This window comes from Neodiprion virginianus, chromosome 2, assembly GCF_021901495.1.
Source record: "Neodiprion virginianus isolate iyNeoVirg1 chromosome 2, iyNeoVirg1.1, whole genome shotgun sequence".
NCBI lineage: Eukaryota > Metazoa > Arthropoda > Insecta > Hymenoptera > Diprionidae > Neodiprion > Neodiprion virginianus.
In genome coordinates, this window is record NC_060878.1 from 38368678 (window position 1) to 38394475 (window position 25798).

The window sequence follows — 25798 nt, forward strand, 5'->3', positions numbered from 1 at the left end:
GGCTGGGGTCTTACGCTGGGAAACTTGTAAAGTATAGGTATCGGTTTCAATGGATGGGCCTCGGTGTCACAGACACTACGGGAGTACGGCAGCCAGGAGGCAGGGCCGTGAGGCCCCGGTCGGGCCTCCGAGGACCCCTGAAGGACCCCCCGGCGCGCGGCTTTCAGCCTTGAAACTCATACCGACTTTTGAAAACCGAAGCCGTAACCACTTGAAACGAAGAATGGGATTTCGACTGTACAACCATTGGTTTCTAATAATGTAATGATCCGATTTCAGGTTCAACAACTTACTGCACGATCTAATACTCCGTCAGCTCTGCAAGACTGTGTACACATCGACGATCGACGACGACTTAGTGAAATCGGAGATGTGTCTTGAACTTGGAACGACTCGTCGAGTGCAACGATGGCGCAATGCTCTCTCTTCTACAAGACATTATCGAGTCGGATCAATGTCGAACGTTGAATTGGGTTACGCCTCGTGAATATCGCTCGCGATTTCAAGATTGGCGAATTGGAAAATTTTCCGAAAACACCGCTTCGAGCGCACAATATCCAGCCGGTCGGATTCACCGTGCCGAAAGCTCGTAACGTGACGTCTGGTGTAGGTGCGTACAGTTTGAAGAGGTCGTCGATTTTCCTTGATTGCAGCAGTAAAGGTAAACGAGAATCGAGCTACGTACGCGGCGCCCGTTTCGAATAGTGGATAAGCACGAAGGTAATACGGGTTTAAGTGGCCATATACGGCGTTTCCAAATATAAATTTCAATACGTTGACAACATAATAACATATGAATTGTAAAACAGTCGACGCAGTGTCTTCACTTGTACACAGTGGGTATACAGCTGCTCGAGTAATCGACGAAATTTTAATCCTCGTCGCGAGCTGACGACGAGTTAGCGGCACCGGCACCGGCACCAACATCAGCAGCCACGAACGGATCTTTCGGCCCATCTGTCTGTCGGCCCGCGCGCTGCCGGTCAGTGGCCATCGAGCAGTGGTCAGTGGGCTTGGAAGTCGTCGGTCTTCGGTGCGGTCAAGCGGTCCGTACGGAGCCGGAGTCGTATTTTAATACAATATTTTTTTCCTTCTTTTCCTATCTTATTTTTTCTACTTTTTATTCGAGTCGATAGCGAACGGTGTAATACATTACGGGCGACCCGGTGAGGCGGAGAGCTCTGCCTAGGTAGGTGTGAGCACAAACCTGTTATACCGATCTATGGGACATTTTATCATGGATCTCTGATATGAAAAAGCATATTTTACACTAATAGCCGAAACGGGCCTAATCCTCCACTTTACGACCCCGACGTCGTCCTCGCGCTCAACCCCGTCTAGCTCTCTTTATACGCTCTGTGCAGCCGTGTACTATTATGAAAAATTTTACCCGCGTACACACGGTTACGTCTTCTCCCTCTGTCCACTTCCATCCGATTCTGTGTAATCACCGCAGCCTTGTAAGCGTACTGCAGCGTCCGCCAGGATCAATTACCAGGATTATGGATTCTAAGCGGTATCGGTGTGCAGCGCGTAACGTGTTATGCAACTTTCCGTGTATCGTCAACATGTCGCACAGGTGGGTTGAAAATATTTTTACATCATTTTTTAATCGACGTTTTCACAGTCTCTCAATGTTTTATTCATTCATTTCGCTGCCGCTGCAGATCCGTAATTTTACCATTTTATATCGATTACACCGTCGTCGATAAATAGTTGCGGGATATTTAACGACAATAGATGCTGTTAGTATGGCAGTATCTTTTTATCTTGAATTCGATCTAAAATGAATAAGTAAACAAAATCTTCAAGCGTGTAGAATAAATTACGATATTTCAAAGTAGTCATCTAAATCAAATTTCAGAAGCTGAATAGCGTTTCAGTGCTTTTTCTACGTCGCAAAAAAATACATATTTATTACGCACATTTACCAGAAACATTTAACCGACAAACGCACGTGGTTGAAATTCGATCTGTCGTATCAAAACTGGATTTTCATTCGAAACTATTAAAAAGAAATGTTGTCAAATCATAGCGTGCGTTGATCTCATGACATAATAATTACAGTAATTAAATAAAATCGAGTTACGAATATCATTATACGAATTTTTGTTTTGCTTGAAAATAAATCGCAGGTTTTGAAAATGAAAACAGAAAACCGGTATTTTAAATCGGTTGAACCGGTTCAACTAATTTTGTATTACCGAATGCAAATCCCGGTTCCTGCTTGCGAGCTTAAGCCGATTACAGATAAATGATCAGTGTTCACCGCATCGGCAACCGCGAGCAACGCATATTACTCCGTATCGCATAATCGCTGTAAAATTGTAACTAAAAGTTGACCGAGTCTAGCGTGAACGCACCTACTCGTCAGCCAATAACGCGGGGCACGATACCGAAAGTTGCTCTCTGCGCGATGACGCGCGAAGGAAGTGTAAATGAACCGGGTGAACGTGTGAACATTTGGCTGGTACACGGATCGCTTATGGTTTGGTGGTTAACCATACGTCACCCTGCAGCGGAACCATCGGCACAATAGCCTTACACGAGAGTTAGGAACATAATACCATTATAATATTATATATCCGAGTGGCGGTGCCAGCCCCCCTTGTTCAGAATCCATCCCCTGCACGTACCATTCGTGGTCGTGACACGGTAAGGGCGTGAAGTTACACCGCGGAACGTCAGATCCGCCATTCCGCATATCCTCTCCATGTCGGAGCACACGCACGCATGTGTTCTCGACTGCGCTTCCGTGCGCATCGGCTTACACGAACGCAATACGCGCTCAACGTACCTGCCAAGCACAATGGAAGGCTGCGGGTTCGCACCTCGGAGTCATTTTTCAAATTTTTTATTGGCCTCGCGCCCCGAGTCCCCGTAGAGCAGGCGGTTTGTTCTGCAAACTCGAACTCAGTTGTTTATCTATGTATACTTTCTTTTTTTGCACCGCTCGGTGTGACTGTCCGACATTCTAATCGTGGCTTGTTTCGCGCGTCGCCTGGTTGCAGATAAGTCGTCGAATCACCCCGTGCCTCGTCGCATACGTCGAAATCCGCCTGATCATCCAATGAAAAACTTGAAAAATTGATTCGGAAAAATGTTCAGTCATTCGTCGGCCGTGATTTGTTCTTTTTCTTTTTTAATGTTTATCGCCGTTTGCCGTGGCGAGCATCAGGCATGCATCCTCCAGGGTTTGGTCCTCCTTCAAAGGACGATTAATCCTGGACCGATCATGCCTCTTCGGTCGGATCATTTTTTATACCACCGATTGAAAGGACCTAGTGGAGAGATAGGTTGAGAATTCCGCTTTGCGGCTTTGAACTCGGATTTTTCATGTATTTAAGCGAGTCTTCTTTAATTTCCCACGAAATGAGTTTTACCCGAGAACCGTTTTAAAGGTTGTAAAAAACGATTAAAACGTTGCGTAACTCTCGTTGATCGACCCCGCTGCCACTGTATAGTAAGTATCCATTAACCGAACCGGACGTCCGCCATATTGAATGTTGCAACATTCTACCACGCGGTCTCGGCGACCCTTGACCCTGGGGAAAATGAAAAACGAAAAATCCCATCCCATCCCATCCTCTCCCCTTGACTCCCCGCTCGTGAAATGATCCTCCAGACGATTTTGTTTTCGTTGTACACACCGTGTCAATCCCTTGGGACGATCAATTACTCCAGTCTCGAGGTGGCCTCGGGCCCTGCAGCCTTACCGAGCTTTTGCGCGTGACATTCGACACGCCCCTCTCATGGACGATCAAACAACTCGAACAAGAAACGCTGTGTTGGAGCAGCAGACACGCTCACAATTACTCACACCTTCACGGCTCTGCGCTGTGTGCACGCATCTCAGGGTCTGACTTGGGCGTGGAACCGCTTACCGAGTCGGAGTGCCGCACGAAGGAACACTGGCAGTACCATTATTTTTTATCCACTACCAGAAGTACATCTGACGCGTCGATCCCGATGAACCGCATTTCGCGGATCCACGACGTACGGTCCGAGTCCAAAGTCATTAAGAACCGATCGGCGATCGGCAGACGGGAGTCAATCTCGAATAATACAGAGCAACGGCTGCGTTATCCTAAAATCTGCAGTGCCTGGATGGTCAAGCGATGTGCGGGTCCGACGCGTATAAGTCGAGTATGTCAGGGTGCGCGACAAGCGGCGAACACTTCCATACCGCCAATCCTTGGTGTGGGGGACGATGTGAGGGAAGTAAGGGAGGGGGTAGCTTATAACTGCAACCGGGGGATGAAAAAGAGAGCTGCCGTGGACGGGCTGCGGTTGTGTTAGCGACAGTGTCGCTCGCCACGGGGTGCCAACTACGTACATTATGTATGGTGGTACATGGGCGCGCGTGTATACTTACAACGACAACCTCCCGGTCCATGGATCGACCGAGCGACCAGCTGCTCGTCGCAACGCGATGCCTCGAAAATAATGGTGCGCCAGGGTTAGACGCCAAATCGCATTTCCATCAGTTACGGGGTTTTCCCCGATGAAGATCGGTCCCAGGTCCAAGAGGCTACTGCGGGATTCCGAAGCCGAGACCGCTACCATTTTTTGGCATGCCGATGGACACTTCGAGAACCGGTGTTACCTATAACAGCACCCTTTCACCACCATCGTAGTGAAGACCGCTGATGAGGGGATGAATTTGTTGGAACAGATTGACCGGAACGGGAATCGATCAACCGGCGAGTGTTATTCGAAAGGTTTTCTCCCGGTTCACAATGCTTCCTGCGGGGCGTGTGTGCGGGTCGTTTCCGCGCCATTACCCGACCGCGGTTGTTCCGTTTGCGGGGTGATCGTACGTCACCGTTAGTGGCCGTTTTCCAACGCGGTACGATGGTCGACTAGCGAAGGCTTTGCTTTTGTTGGCGGCGGTTATTTCTTTCTTTATCTCGAGGTATGTGGCATATGTAGCGCGAGGTGGATCCTCCTACGGTAAGAATTCCCGTCTATACGAAACGCTGCTGCGGCGATAATTAATGGCAATAGCCGATCTGGCATTATGAACACGCGGCCACGGTCGCTTTCCTAAATCATTCCAACGCGAAAAAGAGTTCCTTTTTTCTCAACTTTTTCTTCGTACTCCTTTTATTTTTGAACTCGCGCGCGCGCGCGCACACGCTAAAGATAGAACAAATTTTGCACCTAACTCTGCACACCGGGAGACAGGATCGCTCTAAGAATATACGGGCGAATACTTTGAGTATTGCGTGTCGCGATTTGGACGGATCTTGTTCGCAAAATTCCGCCAAACTCGATTTATCGTCAAATTCATGTGTATATTTGTTTTTAATACATGTCCATGAAAATTTGATACGAGATAATCCTGAATACGGAATCTATCGCTTTCTGAAACACCGGTAAGTTTCTGCTTTGAAAACCCTAACACGTAGGTACTTTTAGCACGTTTTTTCCCATTCTCGCCGCGTAGCGCAGAGCTCCCCCTAATCCGCAGGCAAGGTATACTTTGCGAACCTATAAGTGTTGTCGAAACGCCCACAGTAACGCGTGATCGGCTCCTCATTAGCACCTCAGAGTGCGGAGTCCCTACATGGTGAAGAGACTACGTTATATAGGTATAATCGTAGGTGGCGGTCAATTCCAGCAGTATTTGCGGACGGTGTACGTTCGTGTACGCATATCGGGCACGTGTTCCAAGTTCCCGTAAACGTTGTTTCAGTTGCGAGGACACAGCACCCTGTCGACAGGCGAGACCAACCACATTTACATCCACAGCCTCGAGTGGCTGCAGTTTTGCTCCTCGTTATTTTGCAAATATCAAAATGAAATTCCCCCGGGAAGTGGAAAGCGGTGCACGGTCTGATGAAGTCGCTTCAACTCCGTTCGTGTATTGTATTCTGTAGCTAAACCATGGAACGAAAAATTGTAAGAATTGCTGAAATGACCGCAACAACAAAGTTCCCCTGATATGACACGGATGTTCTTTGCTTTCAGACGGAGGTGGAGGATGTCGCCGCGGAAGTCTGCACGGGGGCTGGACAGAATGCGGCACCACCGACGGGGGTTGGCACCGAGATACCTACGGGGACTGCGACGATGGAGTGCGGAGGCTGCGGCGACCGGGTCCGGGAGCGAACGGTCCTCTGCGTGGGAGGGCGAACCTGGCACTCGCGTTGTCTCAGGTGCTGCGCCTGTGCCAGGCCTCTCCACGATCAGCACTCCTGTTTTTTGCGAGGCATGCGGCTCTACTGCAGGCACGACTACGCCATGTGAGTTTCGAAGAGCGCTGATATATAATACGATTGGGAGTCTCGGTGTGTTGGGGATGTCCTAGAACTATTACAGATTTTTGAGACCAGCTAAATGGAATCTCAGGATTTGGCTTGGAAGAATTTTGTCTAGGAATATCCTTTTGAACACTGCGCGTACGGAGGGCGGGATGGATGCACGAGTAGAGTGCGTCCACCAGTGCAGTGCGTGTCGGAGTCGCTCGAGGTGGACAATGGGTGGTTGTTCGTTCCGAGGCCACGACTTTGGTACCAGAGAGCGGCTGGGGCCAGAGCCAGGCTATCACAACACAACAATGCAACTTCGGGTGACTTTCGGTCGTAACCAGTGCCGTGGTGCATCTGTTACCGTGACCGTGCACTTACGGGTTTCACGTTGCACGCGGAGAAAAGTATACAGAGATATCCTGCGCTCTGACACGTTCACAGGAAAGAGAGAGCGCGGAGTAGATAATGTACGATATTGTTGTAACGTTTGCCCTGCACGCCGTCTTTCCACGCATGAATTTGACGCAGCGCCGCATGGACGCCGGTCACTTGGCTTGGCATGCGGACTCCTAACGCGTGTTTATCCAACTGTCAATCAGTTTGGACGGTACATCGGTAGATATCGGATGGTACGTTACTGCGTTCTATTGTATCTAATCGCGCAGCTCGTATTGCTGAGCACGGAATCAGCGACCAAGGTTGCAGGATACATGTTTCGGAGTGAAACGTCGGAAGGCTCGTGCGGGATTGAAGGGTCAAGATGGTCTCGGTGTAACTGCAAGTCATTAATGTTCGTGAAGATAGATATACGCGTACGGTGCGCCGAACTTTCCTCGGGTCCTTTCTACGATCCTTGCGAGTGTAGAAAACATGGAAAGCGTTTTCGACGAAGAACTTGTACGCGATCGTTTTGTAATTCTTCATCTACGACAGTGTCTCCACTGTTGTTCGACCCCCACCGACCGACACGTAACGAAGGGTATAGAATTTTTCTAGTCACGAATTCTTCGAAGCCTGTGTAAACTCTGTGAGGCGTCTCATTCGCCGACTCCACTGAAACGGAATAAAAATAAAGGATAATCGTTCCAGCTTCTCATTATAATAGCGCAGAGACAAGGCCAGGAATATAAACGCGCCTAGCTCTTCGACAGCGTGCGTTCGGACAAAAAAATAAAAGGTGATGGTTCGGTATAACAGGTGTGAATATCCGTACGTCAGATGTGTATACGCACACCTTTATATGCCGCAGGAATATACACAAGGCGTGAGTCGCTGCAGGCCTCTGGTCCATCAATCATTCGGCCACCAAGAGCTGGTTACGCTGGATTAATACGCTGTAAATTACAAAGGCGCAGATCGCATACCTACATACTTTGCTTAGCCGTTTGCGCTAAAGTGTGTAAATATTAAATGTAATCAGCTTTGCATATTACCTCCGAGGTTTACGGAAAACTTGCCAGGAGAATAAAACCGACTGTGCGGGATACGCTCATATACTGTTATGAAGCATTGTCGTTTTAACTATAATCCGCAACCGTACTGACTAAACTCGTGTTACGCGCGACCGAACATTTTGAGCATAAGAACGCGTGTGATTTGACTGACGTGTCAATAACTTTTCAACGCTCGGTAAATTTTAACGATGAAATCCTTCCTCGCGCATTCGTAGCACCAGCTTCGCCATTCAGCGATGCCAAAGTGTCACGAGGATTGTGATTCATGGCCCGTCGCGACGTCGAGGATGAGTGTTTCTTGCACCTTTTGAACCTGCAAACGGTGCCAGAGCAAAGAGTTTACAGGACGTGCGTTTATAGTGCTGGTGTTAAGCAGGGAGGTAGACTCCACTGCATAGCTGCACAGACTATGGAGGATTAGAAGCAGGAAATGCGCCCGGGAGGTCCATACAACTGTACGTAGAAACAGGACGACGGCATCTGCTACGTAATTTTAAAACCCATCTCGTACTTTCAGTAGTTTTGACGATGATGATGATCACGATGATGCTGCAGGTTTTCACCCACAACTTACTTACACCAGTTGGTGCGTGAATCAAAATAAATACCCAGGGAGATTAACGCTCTGTGAATAGACTGCAAAGGACCGTTTTACCAGGATACGCGATTTCGATACATGTAAATGGGAACGAACAAGTAAATACGATCGATGCAGTTCCGCATATTATGGAATTTTTCGTGACTTCACAAATCCGGGACTTGTCCGCGTATACGAGTAAGTGGATTCACAACGAAGCGCGGCTGCATGTCAGTGAGACCGTAATACTGCTCGGGAGATTTGTGCTGCTCACTGTGCTGGGGAACAATCGCCTTGGCAAGACATCTTATTCAACATTCAAATCCCTTCCGAAGCCAGTCAACCGTTCGGCTTTATCTAGTTAGAGATATTATAGGCGTGGCTAAGCTCCGGTAAAATAACAGAAACAATAGGGTACCCTCGAGGATTAGTCCGTGGACGGCGGTCAGGTTTGCTCGCGTCATGTATCAGGCAGAATGCCATTCGGACACTCCTCAGACGGGGTAAATATCCTGGCTAAAGTTAGCTAAGCCCTTTGCGCGTACGGTTCTTGAATCGAGCCTCCCTTTAAGCAATCGAAAAAACTCTTCTGACCCGATACGCCGAAAGTGACTCACTTTTACCTCTCAATTTTGGAACCGTTTATCCCTCACACTCCGACCGCGAGTCTGGATTGAATCTTCACCAGACGGAATTCGCGTTCGGGGCTTTTCACCACGTGCGAGAAACAGGAAAGCGGCATTCCAGGCTCGAGCAGGTAACCGCACCATCCTCACGGCCGGGATGCTGAATGAATACGCAGAGGTCACTCCGTCGTTTGGAGCTGATGTCGCAGCGGTCTTTTAATTCGGTTTGGACTGGGACCGGCGAGGCGCGTATCGCTGAGTTGGATCAGGGCGGGCTAGGCTTGGCCACCAAAGTAGTCGCGTGGCTTCTCGGTTTCTCGGTCCCGTCGAGCTTCCTATGGATATGCCCTTCCGTCGCCGGATCCGCGCTCCGCGTCGCAGGAGCCGCAGACCCGCGGTTCAGGATGGATGAACGCCGATCTCTGGGATGCACTTTCCATGTTCATGAATATGATAATCGGCTAATGGTCGCTAGTTGTTTAATTACCCTCCGGGCAGCGGTGCCCCCGGCGAGCTTCGGCCCTGCTGGCGACAGGCTGCACCCCATTCATCTGGACCCGGGAGAGTCTGGGCTGCGTGCGTGTGTCTTGTTCCCGAGCGCCGGACACGACTACCGTTTACAAAAGCGTAACCGGTGGTGACCTGACCATTGAATACAGAAACGGAGAAATCTCGAGCGCGGAAAGAACCCGCGGTATGTGGATCGCACGAAAATTGGACCGGGTGCGATTCACGCGTCAAGCGAATCAACAGTCTTGCAGAAAAATAACGATCGTGTCTGCTCGTCGTAGCGCGCTTTTGAAACGCTGTTGAATCATCGCCGACTTTGAGGCGACTGAAAAAATATCACCAATGACTAACGCACGGTCGTGAGTCTTGAAGAACAAAGGTGTCAGTTCGGTGCTGGCTAACTTCGCGGACTCATCCGGAGCTGAGTAAATATGTATTATCCCGAGGAGGACGCCACTGGGAAACGGTGCTGCTGCAATAAACACCGTCTCTTACGCTTTAGCGTTATTTATCCGTTCGTATGTCTGTCTGTCCGTTTCGCTGCTTTCTTTATACAGTCTTATCCGAGAGATATAGCCGCACGCCGTACCAGACTCCCCTACACTCCACCTTAGCCGTGTCCGTACACGGGGACGAGGCTGCCCGATATAACGACCGGGTGTGAGTGCAGGTTGGAACGCAACTCGAAGTGCATTGATACATTCATTAGACTCGGATGCAGCTTCGCTGCCGAGCCGAGGGTGGATTTTAGTCGATCGGAGAAATATTCCGCGACGTGCGTGTTACAATGACTATCGAACTTTGCATAGGCGGAAAGTGTCGTTATTATAAATACGTATCCGGTCGCAACTCAAAACCTGCGACAAAACTTCAAGTTAAGAACTGTGAATTCACGCAGTCAGTATCGATCAGTTATACAACTACGTAGACATTTATTTTTTTCTATGGTTGATTCCGCTAATAATTTAAAAAGCCTGTACAGAAATGAATCATAACAATAATAGTTTCTTCTCTTTGAAAATAATTTCCCTTAAATACCGAATGTATAGTTTTGGTATTTTGGGAATTTGGAAACCGCTTCAGGTCGGACTCGATTCGGGGAGTAGCGATTTGGAACTGAAAATTTATTCACCTCAGGTTCTAGCATCGTGACATTTTCTTTCTCTCTTTATTTTTCTGCCAGGGCTTTTGGAGCCAAGTGTGCCAAGTGTGGGCGTAGTGTCGGTGCTGGTGACTGGGTTCGGAGAGCTAGAGAACGAGTTTATCACCTGGCTTGTTTCGCCTGCGACGCGTGTTCGAGACAACTTTCAACTGGTGAACAATTTGCGCTCCTAGACGCGAGGCTTCTCTGCAAGGCGCACTACCTGGACGTCGTCGAAGGCAACAACACCTCGTCCGACGGTGAGCAATGAGGACTTCGAATCGCAGGTGTTCCAGTGTCAATTGACTGACTGCAGTCATTATCATAATCGATTTCGAGGCCTAGAATCCAGTGGATGCTATTGCAGAGGGTGGCGACTCGGAGAGCGGACACAAGGGTGGCAACAAGGCCAAGAGGGTGCGGACAACCTTCACCGAGGAGCAGCTATCGGTCCTTCAAGCCAATTTCCAGCTGGACAGCAACCCTGACGGTCAGGACCTCGAGAGGATAGCCCACGTCACTGGACTCAGCAAGAGAGTGACCCAAGTATGGTTCCAGAACTCCAGAGCACGGCAGAAGAAGCATTTGCACACGGGGAAGCTGAAGGGTCAGCACGGTGAGTTGGCCCGCGCCTGACTCAAATATTTTAGATTGCTTCGTTCCTTTACTTTCTTGCAGTTCATCAGTCACCTCCGAATTCCGTGTCACCAGCCACTGGCGATTTCGGAAGACACATCAACCTCCACTTGACCTACTCCTTTCAGCATCAGCAGCATCAGCTCAGTCAACAGCCGCAGCTCAGCCCGGCTACCTGTAAAAGCCCGACGCCTTCCCTTTACCACAATCACGGTACGAGTTTCTAGGAAAGCAGTTTCACGAAGCTTATCAACTCCGTAATTACTTAGACACATTCTCTTCAAACGAAATTCATTCTTATCGCAAATCGCCAAGTTTCGGGAAAGGATAATGAGAAATTAATCAGGGTTTCACCGTTTCTGGGAGTTTTGAAAATTCATCAGAGATCTTGATGAGCTGGATAATCCAAATGATCGAGAAATAATCCAGTGACTTTGCTAGCCAGTTGGAAGGGACCATCTCTACCTGGTGAATGTTTTTAATTTCACTTCGCAGGTTCGGAGCAGTCAATGGACGAGCTATCTCAAGACTCGATGATGCTTTCGATGCCAAACGAGGTCTGAGCTGGTGGCACGAGAGGCTGATAATGGCAAATCTTGACAACTGGTAAGAAAGTTTCTGTAAATATGACTGAGAACAGTTTCAGAAGAAATCTCGCGTGTATGTAAAATGTGTTGCGTGAATGTGTATAATAACGTGCGTATACGCGCGATGGGTATATCGATAAATTTTACCCATACATCGAATCCTGCCGATATATTATAGTAATAATAATAACGACGATTATTATTATTAAAAAAATCTGGAAAGATTTTTAATCGTTATTTATTGAGAAGATATTGATTCTGTTACAGTAGAATAGTTTTGTATACGCGAATACTGCGAATATTTATAATAGCATAGCTTTCGTAGGGATTGTTGCAAGTTCTGCAGCTTGCTCTATCGTATAATACGGTTCACTCGATCGAATCTCAAGCCTGGGGGAATTTTATTCCTGTTGGTGGGTAGCTTTAACGCCTCTAACAATTCACTCCTGTATACGGTATATTACGATATAGAAATATACGCGTGAAAATATCGCGCTGGTACACAAGTACGTACTACTACCTATAATAATATGTATATTATTCAAATTCGAAAGTAATACGAGGAGAGAACAAGATCCAAGATCGACATGTAGAAGTAGTATTAATAAAAGTAATAGTAATAATGATAATAGTAACAAAAACAACAATAAGAATAATAATAAGAATAATAATAATAATATTATAATCACAATACACTTTGAATCCGTGTTCGCGCCACAGTCGCACTGCTCACGATAAAGTATTTATTTATGGTCGCCGCTGTACGTATTCAAATGTACAATTGCGTCATTATTACGATACGTTCTAGAGTACGTAACTGGCGTAGTTAGGTACGCGGCACTGATGCAATTGCATTAAAAATCTCGGGCTCTCACCTTGCCTGAAAAAGGTCTGTACATATATACTAAGAAAAAAATAGGAAATTACAATAAATTAATCGGCGAATTAGATTTGAAGTACCAATTATTCCGCCTGCCGTTATTGTATATACCTGTGTAGAAATTCATCTATATATGTAAATTTTCGGTGTATATACATAAATAGCAGGCCGTATACGAGTACATATATACATATTATACGGACTAGCCCAATTATAAGAAGATTGAAAATTTTATGTAAATATTGTAAAATAAATCAACTGAGGAAAATATAAACTATTAATAATCATGTATAATAGGTATATAATAAATGATACATTGAAATGTTAAACAGACTGTAACTTATAAATGATTTGTGGGACTTTATACTTCTTTTATGTGGTTCAAAAACGACGCACGAATTCGTGCAACGATATCGATCTGCAAAAGGTGAGCAATTTTATACATTTGTTCAATTACTTTATGCACAGTGAATAGGGAAATCGCGTTACTCGGAAAATAAATTCGAAAGGACCGCAGCGCGCAAATAACTTTCTGAGCAAAGAACAACTCCGCACGTTCTTTGAAGTTAATTACTATAATTTGCTCGGGTACTACGTGAAGAGGCCGTAGAGGGGAGCTCTGTGAAAGTTTCGAGGAAAATTCAGACACGGAAAATCAAGTCGTCCGCAGTAATCAGAGGGGTTGGTTGACAGGGTAAATGACCAGTTTAACAAGCTCGTAAACAGTTATAAATGTCTTTTTATTAACAGTACGATTAGTTGACGTTTGTTTTTTTTTTTTGTTTTTTTTTGTTTTGCTTCATTTTTCATATAATAATAAATTTACACTGCATGTAATCACCGTGCATATATGTGTATATATACATCGTAACATCTAGAATTTCTACAGACACATACTTATAATATTGTTATACAACATCATACACGAATCATCATTATATATATTATTATATGTATATAACTGCATTTCATGTAAGGACTATTAACATCAATCGATCAGTGAATTTGATATTAAACGTTAATTAATATTCATGTTTACAATTACATGGATATCTGATAATTAATGCGACAAAACTAGTACGTTGAGTCGAGTTTTTGTGATCGTTGTCAAGTTCGGGGAAAAATATAAAAATGATATAAAAACAGAAAACAATCGGGAAGAAATTAATTTGAACAATTCTCTTTACACTATATATTGATATTGTATATAAAGTCGAATCGATTACATCGAAATTCAAATAAATAGTTAGCAATAATCATAGAATATATATAAATCTACCTAAACATAGCGCGTCTGGTGTATATAATATATTTACAGGTTTCTCTTCGCATAACGTTTACCGACACTGGACACTCTTCAATTTACACAACCATAAGAATCCCATCCTCGTACTTTGAGTTTGATCGTTAGGCGCCCGTCACGCCATGGGAATTACCTGAAACAGAAATAAACCGCCCTGTTCTGATATAAATAAACAAAAAAAAAAAAAACGAACTCACGATCAGGTTTTGGTCGTCAGAGGAATTTAGATCTACCCAAAGCAGTCACACTCGCACGATTTATCGGGGATAGAATAGGAAACGTCAAATTACCCACTCTGATGGCAAAACTGGGGCTGCATAAGGGTCGGCGTCGACGGAGTCATCGGCGTCATCGGGCTACCTGGACTCTCGCTTCCGACGCTGCTGCTCTGGTAGGTTCCTTGGAGGTAAGCGCCTTGTACTCCCTGGACTACGTTCACGCCTCCGTAGAGATCACCGGGGTGATGCTGAAGCGGCGGTGAATGGTGCACTGTGATTGAAAAAAGTAAAGAAGATGTCAGAAGTACAAATAGCCTGGGAATTCGCATCCGGCAAAAAGTTCCACAAGTCATCCTAAGCTTATAAAACGCGACTTCGTTTCAGGGTTATAGTATGAACAGTACTACCGAGTTATTCAAGACTTGGTGATTTTATCTGAACTGCAATTACAGTGACCAAGTGACTCGAAATGAATCCGAACGACATCTGAACCTCGGACTACGTTAAAATCCAAAAGTCATGGAAGAAACAGTAAGCGGAAGAAGTTGATTCACTAACTTTGTGTTTTGACCTTTCCACTGCAGTGTTTCTTTTGCCGTGCCCTCGAGTTTTGGAACCAGACTTGCGTGACTCTTTTGCTGAGTCCCGTGACGTGAGCTATCCTCTCTAGGTCCTGACCGTCAGGATTACTGTCCAGCTGAAAGTTAGCCTGAAGTACGGAGAGCTGTTCCTCGGTGAAGGTGGTCCGCACTCTCTTGGCCTTGTTCGCTTTGCCGCCCTCCGAGTCCCCGTCTTCGGACGAGGAGGTGTTGTTGCCCTCGACCACGTCCAGGTAGTGCGCCTTGCAGAGCAGCCGCGCATCCAACAGCGCAAATTGTTCCCCGGTTGAAAGCTGCCGCGAACAAGCATCACATGCGAAACAGGCCAAATGATAAACTCGCTCTCTTGCTCTACGCACCCAATCACCGGCCCCCACGCTTCGTCCGCACTTTGCACACTTTGCTCCAAATGCCCTGAAACATGAATTGCAACGTGTTTATGTGTGAGAATTAGGTAAGGATGAATGAAAATTGTTTGCAAAGATCTAATCGGTACTCTATTTTATCCTATAGTTTTGAGGAAATTATTCACGAATTGTCGTATCTTACAAATGAAAATTGGAACATCGTCGCTCCGAGGGATCCTTGGCTCTCCGGTGATTGCCATTTGGTAGGTACATCGTTATAAAAATTGACAATTATTTCTCTGCAGACGAGTTGAACGTCCGAGACTCCACCCCGTTTCACCCCGTTTCAATTTCTATTTCAATAGCAATATCGGAGGGTCGGTATAGGCATGGGTTGGAAGGACTATACCTGTGTAATAGTGAAAGAGCGGCATCTATAATAGGGCTGGCCTGTCTTGGTAGGAAATAGAATTCCCTCGGCTGGGTAAAGGCTCATGCAGCAGGATTTAATTCCCCCGTGAGTTATAATGCCCATTACCAAAAAACAAATGAATAAATTAGGGCGGGGTTGTTTGGTAGCCGGACCCGAGGCCCCCGGAGATTTATGGATACGCGCCAGCTCTGCATCGGCGTTCCGTACCTGTGTACCCAGTGCCCGGGTGTACGTGTGCCGTATCCAAACAGCCCGAAGTGAACACCTTTGCTCGCCGCATAGGTAAGCACACGGCTGCTGCAGGCGCCACTATTTATGTAAATTCACAAATACTCCCAAGATACAAGCCAGATTAAGAACGTTCGGTAGGGCAGCATGCTCGAAGGCTCCTAGGCGTGCCTTGCTCCCGAAATTAGCATAACCAATACCTCGAGCATTGGGGCTGATGCCAAGCCTTCGGCCGGGCCACCTTTCGTGACTGGGCGTCGGTATCATCGGTCTAATTATCACCGAGTCATAGTTTATCATTCAGTCATACGCGTCTCGGTACGGTACCTTTCCGTACAACTCATCGAGAGCCTTGATTTTCGTTGGTTTTCATTTTCGAACCACTCGCGCACCGCCGACTGCTTGTAGCGTAAAAACTTGCCTTTTCTCACTCGACGGACTATACGAGAACCAGCGAGTGATGACTCATTACGTCAGTTGGTGAATTATTGTGGGTACCAAGGTAGGAAGCTAATTTACACGTCAGATTGATCAGGATTAGAAGCCCGGTGTACGACAAAACGCTTTACTTGACGCATTCGGTAACTCATGCGGACGTGCATGTTCTGTGCATGATTCTTCTATGCTTCGAGATTACCTTTATCGATGTCCATAACTCTTAGCGTTATCTTGTTTACACGATCTTCAGGACAATTTGTTTTGCATAACGACATCTCGTTCCGGCAACCTCAATCGAGCAAAGTACAGGTATCCGTGGATCACGTACGCGTCTCTCTTCTTTCGACGATATTTCGTATCGATATTGAATACAAAAGAAACAAAACGCTTTCGGTCAACTATGCTCAAAAATCAGCTCGAAAGTTGACTTTGTCTTGACTTTTACTATCTCTTGATGCTGTGCCCCAGAAAAGCAAACTTCCAGTTCAGCAGATGAGAATGAAAAATTTGGAAAAAAGATACCTTGTTAACCGCAAAGTGGATGCACACACTATACATACGGACATACATACATACGTACATTGAGTGGAAGGATCATGGTCACAGCGATGTCTGCACATAACGTAGGCATGGGTATGCGTATTATGCATGAATAGCTGTAGACGCTGTGCATTGTATGTATACGGCAGTGCCAGAAGTCTCAAGGTTCGAAACCCGCCCCCTGAGCACACGAGCGCAGTGCGAACACGGGCAAGTCACTGTCGACCGCAGTTACGAGGCAGATTCCTCGGTCGTTCGTATTATACCAAAGTCAGCTGACGCAGTACAAAGACAGAATTCATCCAGCACCACCTAGCTTTGGTTATATACCCCTTCCAATAAAAGCCTGGCGTACCGTGAGAGAGCAAGCTTACGTGGAAATGAGACTGATCACTTCTTCGTGCATTTTTTCCTCACGGACCGGAAGAAAGTGAACGAAAGAAACGTTTTCTTCGCAAACACGACTACACACGTCACGAGAACTCGTTGAAGAGTCGCCTTGATCAATCAGATATGTCAGTAAATGATTTCTGAGTTCTTCGGTTCGACACTGCTGCAACTTTGTTTGGATCGCGCCACAAAAGTTGGCCATAAGAATAACTGCGGTTGATCAACGATGGTGGACGACACGGCTTGGGCAATACCCTGCAGTTACGCCGTTCACAAATATGTATGTACCTTGGAATCGGCTTGACCCGTGAGAATTCTGAATGGACTCGTACGGATTCCTATCATGGCTGCATCTGGAATTTTATAACACAAGAATCCACGACGAAGAAACAGAAGTAACTCTTGCTTCGACCACGAATGGATATGTCAGGAATGCGTGACATTCGATCCGGGTATTAGAGAAAGAAATCCGGCTGCCCGATTACTTCTGAATCGCGATTTTCTCCCTCCCTCAAGACTTACCCTCGTTTCCAACGGTATGCAGAAGTGCCATTCGCCTTGACTCGGAGCTCGAGAGATTCGAATCGGACGTCGTGTATGAATTTGCGCTACATGCGATTCTGCAGTCATGCCCGAGGTCTCGTCGCGTGTACATCACTCCGTGCTGTCCGGTTTCACGCGTGGGGGGGAATCAGGGGAAGATGTGAAGTATATTGGGAGGCTCGCCAATATCGAGTGTAATTACCGCGCAACGGCACAACCTAGAAGAAGTCTTTATGGCCAGCCGGGAGTGTACTACATACATTAATCAATCCGAGGCCCTTGGCGATGACCACTTTGGATCTTCCTAAGATCGCGCGGTCCGTACAACGCAGCTCCTCTCCTATACTTGATGCATCACGCATACCAGTTTACACCTTGCCGTTATAGACCTGCAGGGTCCATTGCGTGCCACAGAACGGTCAGCTCGCCGTGGTCGTGAGAAGAAATCGTTGCGGAGGGTCCGGCTTTTCGACAGAAGTTACGAGCCTGATTTTCAGAATACGGAAGGGATGATTTGATCGGTACGGCCGAGCCCGAGCGCACGGAGTAAATTCCCGTTTTTATTCCACTCTGAACATTGTATTCGGTGAATGATGTGTATGGTATAGGTACTGGTTAAAGGTGGCAACAGTGAAGTGTACGTGCACAGCACCGTGTAAACTCTGAATTTTGACTGGTTACGCGGACCTTCTCATTCAGTAAAAGAAGACCAAAGGGGACCTGCAGCAGAGATGGGGTCGAGAGATGAGGTGAGTTGAGTGGATCTGGAATGCCGTGTGCGAGAGGGTGGTGAGCACGTATAAGTTGTACCCATACCATCTGTATTTTGTTTCTGCCGCGTCACGTGCGCGACTTAATCCCACAGACAGGGCAAGTCACGTAGTAAAATCTTGCCGCGCGAGAATATCTCGATGTATAAATATATGCGGAGAGGATGCCCGCAACAGGGAGCCAGATATCGGTTATGGAAGTGTCACGTGTCGCGGTGCCTAAGCTCGACAAATGATCATGCGGCGGTTCACCGTTCGGATGCAAGAGGCTCCCGCATGGTAGCGGGCAACTGTCTTCTTAAGTCGATCTTAAGTCAATTCCGATGGCCAAGACTGCGGGGAGTAGCTTCTCAAGTTCGGGGGTTGAACACCACCAGCCTCTTAGGCATGGAGATTTAAGGGGGGAAAACAGTTCCTGAACTCACATGGCGTAGTCGTGCCTGCAGTAGAGACGCATGCCTCGCAAAAAACAGGAGTGCTGATCGTGGAGAGGCCTGGCACAGGCGCAGCACCTGAGACAACGCGAGTGCCAAGTTCGCCCTCCCACGCAGAGGACCGTTCGCTCCCGGACCCGGTCGCCGCAGCCTCCGCACTCCATTAGCCTGTCCATGTCCATGTCCATCGCGTCATTGTCGCTATTGTTGTTGTTCGTGGTTGTCGTATTGTTGTTGTTGTTGTTGTTGTTGGTGGTATTCTTCACGCTCAGACAGGACGTCGCGTCCGTTGATTCCGGGTCCGTTTCTATCTCCGTCTGAAACGATAAGACACATTGAGGAATCGGTGGTTACGGCTTGTTTCACGGACCGCGAAAAGTCTTTCTCGAACATGGACAAGACGTTGGAAATGGGAGGATTATTATGAAGAAACTCTGATGTGTATCGTTTTCGTGGCTGGAAGAGATTAGATCCTTGACTTAATTGTAGTACATGTATCGATACAGTGTATTATGCAGGAGCGGCCGATAGCCTGTCCAAAGAAAACAATGGGGTACCTCGCCTGCGATTACGTTGATCCAATTAATGTAATTGAATTAAAAACGTGTGAAAAAACGGGCTAAAAGTAGTATTAATAATAATGAAAAATCTTTCACAATTAGCTCCGCTCTCGGTCAGCATGGAGTATAGAAAACCAGTTTAAGCGGCGGCACCGGTGCTATCAAGAGGCTCAAATCTCAATTAATAATAGGAAATAAAATGGAGAAAACGAATATACGAAGAAGAAAACAAAAAACACAAGCATGAAAAAAATCAATGACTAAAAAGGTGATAAATGATCGTTAGCGTCTGAGTTACACGCATCTTATACATATGCTTGCGAGTTTCACGCGACTCTCAACACCGAGACTCGCGCGTTTCACCATCCGAAGCCCAAGATGTGATGCTCGTATTGAACAATAGATTCATAGGTGATAGTTAGACACAATGCATGTTACAAGGTCCAACATTTCGTTCAGGTATTAATTCTATCGCACTTCAGAACTAATGGACGAAATTTTTCATCCAGTAACGCGAAGTGGAAAAAATTGTGGATACCAAATGGTCGTCGATCTGGTGCCAATTCGTGTCAAAGAAATGGATTAGAGTTTGTGGCAATGATTGCGATAACTATGATAATTCGATATTTGACCGTGGAAATTGTTTGAAATAATCTTATTGACCGATGGAAAATTCTCATCATAATATTCTTCATAAAGTTGGACTCCCGAGCGTTGTAATGTAGATCGTGTTCTTTGATTAATTAATTGCTATATCGCATCGTGAGCATAGACCGCATTGTTCGTCTCTGCGGGGAATCAATGAGTTAATTACCCAATTAAATCTCCTACCTCGAAGCCACGGTGATTTATAATCAACTTTTACGGTCCTATAACACCGGATACCCATACCTCCGTACAAACTTCTCATATTATACTTATATATGCGGTAAGTTATTCAGCCGCGGTTTGAGGTCCGCAAGATTTGCAACATCGTTCAGCATCGTGAAAAGTAAATTATTACCAGTTTATGACGTCTCGTTGATGTTGCGTTGTAGGCAGACATATTTTCATCCAGCACGATTACCATTCTTCATTTTCCAGTAGCGGATTGAATCTCCCATTTCGTATTTATGGTTGTGAACGATACCGGAAGTCGCGAAATTCACACTGCCGAATAAAAGCTTTGCAGAACTTGCATGCAGGATAAGATGATGAATTGAGATTTTATCTTGTGTGCAGATCAAAAGAGTACCGGTTTGGAAAGTATTCCGAGTACATCGCCGTGTGATGCATGGATTGGAATTTCTTTAGATTCTTTGGATCGTTCTTCGATCCGAAATAATTTCCATTACCGAGGCTTTTTCGATATGCACCTCTAGCAGCGTTTAGGAAACAGGCTTTACGTCCGCTGTGTGTAATTTTTGACGTTATAATTACTCACTCGCCTCATAAGGCAATAATAATATCCCTAATAGGACAACCAATTGATTTATGATCCGAAGGAGGCGTTGAACTCGGGTTGATTTATGCGCCCGGCATATCGTGCAGCCTTGTAGTCTTCCTTTCGTGAACGATCTCGCTGTGCACCTTCTTTCTCGATATTCGTCGATCCTGGGACGAAAGTTGAATCCATCCTGGGCGCATTCAACGAATGATTCAGGCTTTTGCGGCTTATACGTATTCCGTTCAGCGCCGCGACGCTAGTCTCGGCAACAAACTATTACGCGCCCATGCATAGAATGCCATAGATTCTGGGGCCCAATACCCGCAGCGTTTTTATGCCCTTTTTCAACTTTACGACCGCGGACAGCCGGGGAGTCCCAACCGAAAGGGTAATTTACTGCACCCTGGAATGCGACCTCATATTTGTGCCTTCCATGATTTCACCCCCTCCTCGTGTTTTTTCGACCATCCCCGCGGCACGCGTCTCTACGCGGTTTATATTCGTGTTTGGAATGCAAACGGCCATTCGATTACGCGACGGTGGCTTTCGCGCAGAGAAGTTGGCAAAAAGTATGCTAATTTTTCACGCCTTTTCAACGTCCTGGTTCATAAGTTGGTACGAGCGAAAAACAAAATTTATGCTAATTCGACAGGTACGCACGTGTTGTTCGGAATGAAAATAAACCATACCGACGGTTTTCAATCCGTACAAACATATCTGTCAACACTATATTTAATCAAGTTGAAACATGAATTTCATCGTTTAGCACCTTCCAGAAAGTGGAGAAAAACTTCACGAACCGGTTAATAATTTTAACAGAAAAAGTTTTAAATTTGCCCGCATCTGGTATTAGCAACGGCGCAGACTCTTGGATGTGAGAATTATTACGGCGAGATCTGTAGATGTGACGAGACGCGACGTTTTGCAATCAAGAATTATCATTCATCTCTACCAAACTCCGTTGACAACTGCCGACGATGATCAATGCGGCTGGGCAACGCAGATCGGGCTCATATATTATTGCTCGAAAGATGTATGGGTCTCATCGCGTGTATTGTACTCCGAATTGTACATACCACAATATCAGAAGAGGCGCATTCGGCACCGTTACTTCACCATCAATAAATCCTGGTCAGGATTTACTTTTTTCAAAAATCTTCAACTGATTAAATTTTCTTTCCGACGTTAATTGAACGGCGTCAACGTCGTACTGTCGTATTGTTGATTTTTCGAACAGACGCTGATTTCACGTCAATGTTATTTGCATGACTAGCCAATTTCCCAGACAAAAATTCCACTCTAGATGACAACTGTTGTCCATTTTCGCTGTATCGAATTATCCGTGAAACGACGAGTATTCAAACAATTCGGAGGCAAGATATTCGACGATGTAAGATTCCTCGCAGACGAGTCTGAGGACAACGAGAATTCGGTGTACACTCATTAGAATTGAAAGTTGGTTTGTTAACTCAGTTTTTCCCAGAGGGCACGGCGGCGATAGCCTGACGAAGAAGGTCATCCGCATGGCGCGGCTGCGGAGGAGCGGTTCCGTGGTGTGAAAAAAGCAATCAGCAGGTAATAAATAAGAGTAATAGATGCGATAATTTATTTTGCTCATACGCGATGAACTGACAAAGTGAGAAATGTCGGGGTCAAGCGAGGCGCAGAGCGATCAGTGCAGAGCTATCTCGGGACTACCGTCGATCGAAACGCAGTGAAAACCAAAGAGACGATACCCGCCGCGGGAGTGGGTGAAAAATAATGAATGAAAGGCGTGGATGCCTCCCATTTTTAGTTTTTATTCTTATTTTTTTTTTTTCTCTCTCTCTTTTCGAAGACGGGCGAAGCCGCCCCGAGGATCCATCCATATTCCGGCTGCGGTGTGGTGATTGACTTCCTGGCGAACGCTGGTTACTGGAACAACGTTCCGTTACCTCGCCGTCCGTACACAAGTCCCAATCGTACCACGCACACCGATCAACGAGCTTCTTGTCAAGCCACCGCCTCTACAGTGTTTAAAAGACGAAATATGCCTTCGAATAAGGTTCGCTTTCCTTGATAAAGTGGCCGATTAATCTCGCCGGCAACGAGCCGTTGATGAGTTTCTGTCGTCCGAGAAAAGCCGCGTATCTTCCTCGTACTTGGGCCCTGCAGGGCTCAAAAAACTCTGTTACACGTTTAGCCGCTGAATTCCGTTTAGAATTTACGAGTCATATTGGAGCTGCCGTGATATATTTATGCCCGCAAGGTTTGATGCTAATAGCTGTGCCGGAATGACGCTCGATTATACGACGCTGCACTGCAGCGTTGCACATGCAACTATTATCGCATGCGATAAATTAAATTCGCAATATATGTGTGTGACCTCTGTCTCGGCTGAGTTGCAGCTACCGCCATTTCTGGAAGGGTGCCTTTTATTGCATGTCTCATTAATCGATACCGATTATTATTTCAGTTGAAGACACATGTGAAACTTGATGCGAATCTACAGCGAATACGACCGCGTACGTACCGCAAGTATAACCGATGTTTTTTTTTTTCTTTTTTTTTCTTTTTCAATTTCATTTTTCGTCTTCAATGAATATGGAAAACGAGCTTCTGCGATTTCAGAAATGTTACATCCATGTATTATGTATTCGAATTGATTCAAGCAACGGCGAGTTGCTTATAAATGTGGTTCCATTAATTCGGTACTTTCGTAATTGTAAATATTTTTAATAATATACTGATTCCGACTGCGATTCATCGAGTCTTGGTCAATAAAAACAAGAAATCAAGGCAGCACGCGTTAATTATAATACTGAATGGGATTTGCTGCCGTATTTAGCAAGACTCGATTGTAATTTTACGTCTTGGATACGTAGCGACGGTTTCATTGAATTTCCGTCGATAGAAACGAATTAAATATACCTTTACCATAATTATGGAGATGCGCGATTGCTGAATTTCTCATTTCTCAATTATTCAAATTCGACAAATTATTTCTCAATACTTTGAAGATTTCCGGGACCGATGAACGAAGCTGCGCATTTAGTGAAACTAATGAAAAATCGCTTACAAATCACCGCGTAATTTTGGATCCGCTTTTGACTGAATTTTTCATTCTATCAATGGTCAGAAATCCACTTTCAACGTGAATTGTCCGATTGCATTTTAGCACAGATCAGTTCACCGAGAAATTCGATAATCTTGCGCCAATTTCGATCGTGAGCTGATCAACCTTCCAGGACAATCGACGTGTCTGTAAACCGCATCCGAATGACCTCACAGAATAAAAACTTTCAACCAAAGAGAAATTCGTCAAGTCGAAGGACAGTCAATGATTCGGAACCTTCGCGTTGCGCTCGAGGTAATTCTCGATGAAAAATATCAGCACTCCACCATCGTGCTGTCGAATTAACAAATCAATTAACCGAACTTACCTTCATCGTGAAATCCAACAATTTCCGTCCGACTGGTTCGGAGCAAGGTGACGAATAGAAAGGTCGAAATGGCGCGTGCAGTCTCGGCCAGATAAGTTTCTCCTAAAACCAGGCTCACGTAGCCGAATCAACGCTTCGTCACAAACCAAATTTCATACAACACTCGTATATATCACGCTGCGTTCATGCGCGATACATATTGACAATAATCGAACACGTGTTCAGTCCTCCTTCGCATCACGTAACGTCATCATCTCGTTTCGCCCGCGCGCGTTTCGCTTCCGTAAAAGTCGCACGTACTTTCCGCGTGAATCAGCGCGATTCTCTCAAGGCTGCGCGATTCTGGATGCCGCGAAGCCGTCCGTTCATCCTCGAAGATGCGCGGACGCGAAGAAGATGGCCCTCGGTACCGGAAGACGGCCGTTTCGCTCGGCTTTCCGACGCTGCTCTGAGCGAGGCTCGGCTAAGACTGCTATTCCGGATTATTCCCCGGCCGTATCCTCGTCCCCCACCACGAGCATCGACTCCTGGACCCAACCCGGGCGAGATGCAGGTCCACCATAGGGAACGCTGCGGCGCTCTCGCCCCCGGGGGAAGGCGGGGGACGGGATTGAAAAGGGAAAATCGGGCTCTTTGACGCCCCGCCTCCTTGACCGCCTCCGTTCTCCGGGCACCCGGAGGCAGTCCTCTTCCGAGCTGTAAGCTCCTGTTCACACACGCCGTTCGTTACAACGACGCCCCTCGTCCCGGCGCTTAAGTTTTGTCTTTCCGGCCCGCAGCCGTCACCCCAAGAATTTCTTTTCGCCACCGGAAGGAGTCCCGGTTTTTTACACCGACGTTCAACGGCCCGTTTTCACCCCCCTCACTTAGCGCGGGCCGCGGAGAGATTGACACGGAAATATTTTGGGAATTCCGTTACGTACCTGATGCCAATTTAACTACGTACGGGCTTCACAGACTGCAGGTCTTGATAGTGCGTGAGCAGAAAAAAAGGTTGGACCAAGGTTTGTTAGCAGGAATTATTTGTGATAATAGGGCTCAATTTGAATCGAAATTTTTTAAGTTTTATGAACTTGAAATCAAAGAATCTAGTGTTATCAATGATTTCAAAACAATAGTAATAGATACGAAAAGCGCATTGATTAACCGGACTTGGAGGAGAGTAGTTATGTAGTTAAAAATTTTCAGAGCAGAGGTACTGTCTAAATTATACCTATACGTTTCTTACAAAGTAGGTGAAATTTCAGAACACCTGGGAATTTGCGTGTAAGTCGAATCTATAAAGACATAGAAATGTAACTAATTTACCGATATGAATTGGTACAATGCATAATTTGTATTGATGATAATGCGCGCGTAATATTGTCACTTTATTATATTTATTCAAACTATAATCTATTTAGCGAAGGTATAATGATTACATATAACGCATATATATAATGATTCATCAGCCTTACGCATATTTGTGTATTATACGGTACT

At 46.0% G+C, this 25798-nt stretch overlaps 2 protein-coding genes across 11 annotated transcripts in view; one reads left to right on the top strand and one right to left on the bottom strand.

The window, feature by feature from the left end:
- Positions 1-12961, top strand: part of LOC124297922 (LIM/homeobox protein Awh-like) — a 28292-nt gene extending 15331 nt beyond the window's left edge. For 2 of the 5 annotated variants that reach the window (XM_046749334.1, XM_046749333.1), the window contains 5 exons: positions 5974-6248; positions 10605-10822; positions 10930-11178; positions 11241-11411; positions 11694-12961. In XM_046749334.1, the coding sequence (XP_046605290.1) occupies positions 6076-6248; positions 10605-10822; positions 10930-11178; positions 11241-11411; positions 11694-11761 (879 nt within the window). In that variant the 5' untranslated portion in view covers positions 5974-6075 and the 3' untranslated portion in view covers positions 11762-12961. Of the gene's footprint in view, positions 1-1306; positions 1580-5343; positions 5905-5973; positions 6249-9667; positions 10319-10604; positions 10823-10929; positions 11179-11240; positions 11412-11693 lie in introns of those variants that run through there. The other 3 variants (XM_046749331.1, XM_046749332.1, XM_046749335.1) reach the window with 3 other exon arrangements.
- Positions 12962-13444: 483 nt separating this feature from the next.
- On the bottom strand, positions 13445-24786 carry LOC124298137 (LIM/homeobox protein Awh-like). 6 transcript variants are annotated; one of them, XM_046749782.1, is made up of 5 exons: positions 24317-24786; positions 18900-19225; positions 14745-15199; positions 14263-14457; positions 13445-14101 (listed from the first exon to the last, which is right to left on the bottom strand). In XM_046749782.1, exons 1-5 carry the CDS (start codon positions 24320-24322, stop codon positions 14073-14075), a joined length of 1011 nt encoding a protein of 336 aa, XP_046605738.1. In that variant the 5' UTR covers positions 24323-24786; the 3' UTR covers positions 13445-14072. The 6 variants fall into 6 exon arrangements, with proteins under 6 accessions (XP_046605738.1, XP_046605735.1, XP_046605736.1 ...); XM_046749779.1 differs by having other exon boundaries at positions 13445-14122; XM_046749780.1 differs by having other exon boundaries at positions 13445-14127.
- Between the last annotated feature and the right edge of the window lie 1012 nt (positions 24787-25798).

Excerpts from the sequence above, each read along its gene's own strand:
- LOC124298137 (XM_046749778.1), bottom strand. Across the intron at positions 14,458-14,744 it reads TGGAAAGGTCAAAACACAAA|TGCACCATTCACCGCCGCTT; the intron begins GTTAGTGAATCA and ends TTTCAATCACAG. Across the intron at positions 14,128-14,258 it reads CAGTTTTGCCATCAGAGTGG|AACAGGGCGGTTTATTTCTG; the intron begins GTAATTTGACGT and ends TATTTATATCAG.